The 7,500-nt window shown below is 47.3% G+C and overlaps 1 protein-coding gene across 2 annotated transcripts in view; it reads right to left on the bottom strand.

Annotated features, from left to right (window-relative positions):
• The window catches only part of bnc2 (basonuclin zinc finger protein 2), a 127,967-nt gene that overhangs the window by 61,723 nt on the left and 58,744 nt on the right, over nucleotides 1–7,500 (bottom strand). For both annotated transcript variants that reach the window (XM_062995475.1, XM_062995476.1), the window contains exons 2-3: nucleotides 2,840–2,942; nucleotides 2,446–2,681 (exon numbers count right to left, since the gene is read on the bottom strand). In XM_062995475.1, coding sequence (XP_062851545.1) covers nucleotides 2,446–2,681; nucleotides 2,840–2,942 — 339 coding nt within the window. The remainder of the gene's footprint in view (nucleotides 1–2,445; nucleotides 2,682–2,839; nucleotides 2,943–7,500) is intronic.

Below are 7,500 nucleotides of genomic sequence, written 5' to 3'. Positions count from 1 at the left end.
ATACACTCATACACTCACTCATACACACAGTAACACACTCATACACTCACTCATACACAGTCATACACACAGTCATACACAGTCATACACTCATACACTCACTCATACACAGTCATACACACAGTCATACACAGTCATACACTCATACACTCACTCATACACACAGTAACACACTCATACACTCACTCATACACACAGTCATACACACAGTCATACACACAGTCATACACTCATACACACTCATACACACTCACACTCATATACACACTTAAACACACTCATACACACAGTAATACACTCATACACTCACTCATACACAGTCATACACACAGTCATACACAGTCATACACTCATACACTCACTCATACACACAGTAACACACTCATACACTCACTCATACACACAGTAATACACTCATACACTCACTCATACACAGTCATACACACAGTCATACACAGTCATACACTCACTCATACACACAGTAACACACTCATACACTCACTCATACACACAGTGATACACACAGTCATACACACAGTCATACACACAGTCATACACACAGTCATACACACAGTCATACACTCATACACTCACTCATACACACAGTCATACACTCATACACTCACTCATACACACAGTCATACACACAGTCATACACCTATACAGTCATACACTCATACACACAGTCATACACAGTCATACGCACAGTCATACACACAGTCATACACTCATACACTCACTCATACACAGTCATACACACAGTCATACACTCATACACACTCATACACTCACACATACACTCATATACACACTTAAACACACTCATACACACAGTAATACACACAGTAATACACTCATACACTCGTATACACTTGTATACACACTCATACACACACTCATACACTCATATACACACTCATATACACACTTAAACACACTCATACACTCATATACACACTCATATACACACTTAAACACACTCATACACTCATATACACACTTGTATACACACTCATACACACACTCATACACTCATATACACACTCATATACACACTTAAACACACTCATACACTCATATACACACTTGTATACACACTCATACACACACTCATACACTCATATACACACTCATATACACACTCATATACACACTCATACACACACTTAAACACACTCATACACACACTCATATACACACTTAAACACACTCATACACTCATATACACACTTGTATACACACTCATACACACACTCATACACTCATATACACACTCATATACACACTCATATACACACTCATACACACACTCATACACACACTCATATACACACAAACACACTCATACACTCATATACACACTTGTATACACACTCATACACACACTCATACACTCATATACACACTCATATACACACTCATACACACACTCATATACACACTTAAACACACTCATACACACAGTAATACACTCATACACTCGTATACACACTCATCCACACACTCATACACTCATATACACACTCATATACACTCATATACACACTTAAACACACACTCATATACACACTCATATACACACTCATATACACACTTAAACACACTCATACACTCATATACACACTTGTATACACACTCATACACACACTCATACACTCATATACACACTCATATACACACTCATATACACACTCATACACACACTTAAACACACTCATACACACACTCATATACACACTTAAACACACTCATACACTCATATACACACTTGTATACACACTCATACACACACTCATACACTCATATACACACTCATATACACACTCATATACACACTCATACACACACTCATACACACACTCATATACACACAAACACACTCATACACTCATATACACACTTGTATACACACTCATACACACACTCATACACTCATATACACACTCATATACACACTCATACACACACTTAAACACACTCATACACACAGTAATACACTCATACACTCGTATACACACTCATCCACACACTCATACACTCATATACACACTCATATACACTCATATACACACTTAAACACACACTCATATACACACTCATATACACACTCATATACACACTTATATACACACTCATACACACACTTAAACACACTCATATACACAGTAATACACTCATACACACATTTATACACTCGCACACACACTCATGTGGTTTTAGATCCTCAGGACACAAAAACTGATCAGTGAAAGCACGTGTTAGGAATCATACACACCACCACGCTAATGTTGAGTAACGACAGTTTTCTGAAGCACCCCCGAGCCCACGTGGTTATATTTAACACAGTAGTGTGACTGAGAGCTTTGTGAGGTGTCCACAGACTTTTGAACATACCGTACATTATCTTGAGTGTGTGTGTGTGTGTGTGTGTGTGTGTGTGCGTACCTGCAGTATGTAGCCCCGGACGTAATCGCGGAGGGTCCAGCCCAGGCCGTGCAGGATGTGCAGAACCTCGTCCTGTTTGAGGACGCTGAAGAGTCGGTCCAGCAGGATCTTGAGGCGGACGGGCAGCGCGTGGGTACCGTACAGCATCAGGCTGCTGATGTCGAACACCACGTTGGACTGGACGATCTCCACCTGAGACGGGTGGTACAGGTGCTGCGTACTCAGCTTGTCCAGGGCTGTGGGAACACACACACACACACACACACACACACACCATCCAGACTGGTCTCAGTGACGCCTCAGTGAGTGTATTTGTGGCTTAGTAATTAAATAATAACATCTCAGTGTACACACACACACACACACACACACACACACACACACACACACTGACCGTGAGCGACCCATCCGTGTTTGCACTGATCACAGGTGCGCAGGTGTATCTTCCCCGGCTGGAAGCACTCGCAGGTACAGTTCACCAGAGTACAGCGGATCGCCTGCAACAACACGTCAATCAATCAATACATCAATCAATACATCATTACACTTCATCATCATCACAGGGATTTGAGAGGGGCGTGTCCAGGTCCCTCTGTACCCAAAATATCCATAATGTGTGTGGACACCCACATACATAGAAGATTCTGGGAGCAACAACCTCTCATCAGTAGAGCCCCACACACCCAGCGCTCAGGCGTCCACATCTCGTCCTATTCCAAAACCACAGGCATTACAGGCAGTGCTAGTGCACTCGGCTAGAGATCAGAAGATCACTGGTTCAAGTCCCACTACCGCTAGGTGGTCACTGTTGGGCCCCTGAACGAGGCCCTCAACTTTCAACTGCCTGTACTGTATTCGATCACACTTGTTGACTAAATGCTTTACATGTAAAATGGATTTACAGCCTCCAGTCTGATTTCCACGTTATTCTGGAATGTACCTTTGGGAATTTGGGATGGTTGGGGCAGTTTGGGACGGTTCGGGGTGGTTCGAGACGGTTTGGGATGGTTCTGACGGTTTGAGATGATTCTGACAGTTCGGTCAGTTTGGGACGGTTTGGACAGTTCAGACAGTAAGAGACAGTTTGGTTGGTTTAAATGGGTTTGACAGTTCGGTTGGTTTGGGATGGTTCTGATGGTTTGGTCGGTTCAGGACAGTTTGAGACGATTCAGGACAGTTTGGGACGGTTCAGGACAGTTTGGGACGGTTCTGACAGTTTGAGACGATTCAGGACAGTTTGGGACGGTTCTGACAGTTTGAGACGATTCAGGACAGTTTGGGACGGTTCAGGACAGTTTGGGATGGTTCAGGACAGTTTGAGACGGTTCAGGACAGTTTGGGACGGTTCTGACAGTTTGAGACGATTCAGGACAGTTTGAGACGGTTCTGTTGGATCTTCGGAGGCCTGATGTGGCTGATTGTTGTTGAACTGAAGATGTGAACTTTGTAGATGTTGATGTTGGCGGAGACGCTTCTAACCGCGCTGGTATAAACACCCCGAACCATCATCACCGAGAGAACGAGAGAGACACGGCGTCCACATTTCAACAGTGAGTCAGTACCAATAAAGAGAGACATTATACAACCAAAAGTAACTATATATACATATGCAATATATACACAATATACAGTATATAACAGTGATATAAGATACATGATAGGATTTTAACATTGTGCCAACAGTTTAGGGAAGTCCCCCTATTCTCAGCATGATTCCACCCCTGAGCTCCAGTTTCCTACACACGGTCCTGGTGGACACTCAACACGACTCAACACTACTGGGATGAATCACACTCAGACTGTGAGTCGGGCCAACATCAGTGCATTACTGACCGCACAGACTCTACTGACCGAATGAGCACAAATTCTCACAGACACTCTCCTCTCCTGTCCAGTCCTCCCCGTCCTATCCTCTCTCGTCCTGTCCTCTCTCGTTTTGTCTCATCACGTCCTGTCCTTTCCTCTTTTGTCCTCTCCCGTCCTGCCCCGTCCTATCTTACCCTGTCCTGTCCTCTCCTCTCCTGTACCATCATGTCTTGTCCTGTCCCGTCCCATCCTCTCCAATCCTGTCCTTTTCTCTTCTGTTCTGTCCTGTTCTATCTTATGCTGTCCTCTCCTGTCCCATTCTTTTCTGTCCTGGTCTCTCCTGTCCTCTCCTGTCCCGTCCTCTTCTGTCCTATCCAGTCCTCTCCCATCCCGTCCTGTCCACCTCTGTCTTGCCCTGTCTTCTTCAGTCCTGTCCTCTCTCGTCCCATCCTATCTTATCCTGTCCTCTCCTGTCCTGATCTGTCCTCCTCTCCTCTCCAGTTTTTCCACACAGCGTTTTTATTTCCCACCATCTTGAGAAACGTGTGAGCAACGTGTGCAGGAAAGTCTGAGCGCAGGAGGCCGCTAGTAAAAATAAAACACAGAGATGAACCCAGCCTTCACGGCGGCCATATTGAAAACAGGTGACAAATAAAAGCGGCATGAAGGCGGCCTTTGTCCCGGGACGGAAAAAAACCCCGACCGCACGCTAACGACGGCTCGGCTAACGTCAGGAATGACAAACAAACCATTTAGTGAGGGCAGGAGCGCTGATTAGCATGATGATGATAATGAGCGTAAGTATGTAGCCCGTTTTATAGGCTAAGAATGCAGTCGTGTCGCTGCGCGTGTGTGTGTGTGTGTGTGTGGCTAACACACATCAGCCGCTAGCGCTGCGCTATGCTAATGGGAACCAAATGGTCCCTGAGCCCCCTGTGATTTGGCTGACGGAGTGAACCATGTTTTTTCGGTGTTCCGTCCCCTCCGTCCTCTTGTTACCCTCTCCCTCTCCTAGCATGCTGGTGTAAAGCTTGCTCGACTGTGAGCAGTCCCCCCCCCCCACACACACACACACCACCTGTATTTCAGATGGCTGACCGACCGTCCTGTCGTCCTCACACCTCGGACATGAGAGACTCTGACCCCAGCGTGTGAAGGTCCGTGTTGGTTGAACAGAAGGGCTAATTAGCCTGAGCGCTGCAGCGTGTCGACACACAGCTAGCGTGCTGAACGCGTCCGCCGCGGCGTGTCAGACACGGAGAGAACGGAGAGAACGGAGAGCGTGACGCCGGACGTGATCCGCGTACCATTACCCAGCCGACGCCCGTCCAACCTCCTACTGATGCTGATCAGACCCGGAGCAGTGAGAGTCAAAAGTATTCGGACGCCTGACTGTGTGATCAGCTGTTGTTCTAGCTTCTAACAAGTCTAGTGTGTGGGAATTTGTGCCCATTCAAAAGTCAGAAGATGGCAGCATGTGTACGGCTGGGCGCTGATTGATCAGTCGATGTTCCGGTTCATCCCAGAGCTGTTGAGTGGGGCTGAGCTCAGGGCTCTGTGCAGGACACTGGAGCTTTTCTTCATGCTGAAACATGAAAGGTCCTTCCCTAAACTGTTGCAGCAAAATTGGAAGCATGTAATGAATGAATTTTAAAAATTAGAAGGGTTGTCCCAATACTTTTGTCCTGTGGTGAGGAAACAGGGCAGGTGTAGCCTAGCGGTTAAAGTACTGAACTAGTAATCAAAAGGTTGGGACGGTTCGGGATGGTTTGGACAGGTTGAGACGGTTTGAGCAGTTTGAGGTGGTTTGGACTATTTGGGACAGTATCGACAGTTTGGGACGGTTTGGAAGGTTTGAGACTTTTTGAGACGGTTTGGACAGTTTGGGACAGTTTGGGATGGTTTGATGGTTTTAACGGTTCGGGTCGGTTTTTAGCAGTTTGAGACCATTTGGGACGGTTTGGACAGTTTGAACAGCTTGGGATGGTTTGATGGTTTGGACAGTTTGAGACTTTTTGAGCAGGTCTGGACAGTTTGGGACAGTTTAAACAGTTTGGACAGTTTGGGACGATTCAGAGGTTCTGGGTGGAGAAGGTTCTGGTTGGAGAAGGTTCTAAATGGAGAAGGTTCTGGGTGGAGAAGGTTCTGGTTTGAGAGGTTCTCTCTCAGGTTCCTCTCTCTGGATTCATCACGTCTCGGTGCTGGATCGTGGAGATCTGGACGTTTCATGATGTTTTTTATCTGCTCCATGGAAGATAAATTTCAGAAGGTTTTTTTTGGACAGTGTTTATCTAGGGGGCCAGAACGTTCGAGGCCGCCTGTTTTTCTTTGAGGGCACTTCAAAGAGCTGGACGGGACGGGAGGAGATTCGGACGGTGACTGATGGTCTCCTGCGCTCCTCCGTCACCTGCTGATTCCCTCCAGGTGTTTGGAAGCTTTCGGGAGACTGGTGGACTTCAGACGGCGCGCGGACGCTGCCAAACCTCTCGTCTGAGGAGACGAATTCCGGGACCAGATGGTGGACAGGCGAGACGGACAGCGCCGGGGCCCGAAACCGTGGTGGTGGTGGGGGCGGCAGCGTAGAGGAGGGGTTTTCAACCTTTTTAGGCATGCACCCCCCCCCCCCCCCCCCCCCTTCATGTGCCAAGTGCGACTTGCGCCCCCCTCGCACCACGCCCCCCCTCCCCTTGATGAAGCACGGCTCAATCTCGTTTGCCACCGGTTCATAATAATAATCTCGTAATGCCACGCCCCCCCGGTCAGCCACTCGCGCCCCCCCAGACAAGTGCTCGCCCCACAGGTTGAAAGCCCCGCAAACACAATAAGCTGGAGTTATCGCTTGTGAGGGCGACAGCACCTCCTACTGTCCGGTCCTCTGTAAGAATCCGTCGCTTGCTGGTGAAAAGAAGAACCTCTCGGGCTGTGAGAGGAGGCGTGTGATTGGCTGCAGCCCTCCTCAGCAGCAGATACAGGTCGCCAGAGGGACCATGAGAGCTGGGTACATCCAAATCAGGGGCAAAGGCACTACATAGAACCTGTTTGTCGGCTGGTTGCGAGACTTGAATGGCGGCATGTGTGTGTGTGCGTGTGCAGATCAGTGTGTGTGTGTGTGTGTGTGTGTGTGCGTGTGTGTGCGTGTGCAGATCAGTGTGTGTGTGTGTGTGTGTGTGCGTGTGCAGATCAGTGTGTGTGTGTGTGCAGATAAATGTGTGTGTGTAGATCAGTGTGTGTGTGTGTGTGTCTGTGCAG

Source organism: Trichomycterus rosablanca, chromosome 5 (genome assembly GCF_030014385.1).
Source record: "Trichomycterus rosablanca isolate fTriRos1 chromosome 5, fTriRos1.hap1, whole genome shotgun sequence".
Lineage (NCBI taxonomy): Eukaryota > Metazoa > Chordata > Actinopteri > Siluriformes > Trichomycteridae > Trichomycterus > Trichomycterus rosablanca.
Note: the sequence above shows the minus strand (reverse complement) of the source record. Positions and strands in the feature narration are given on the sequence as shown.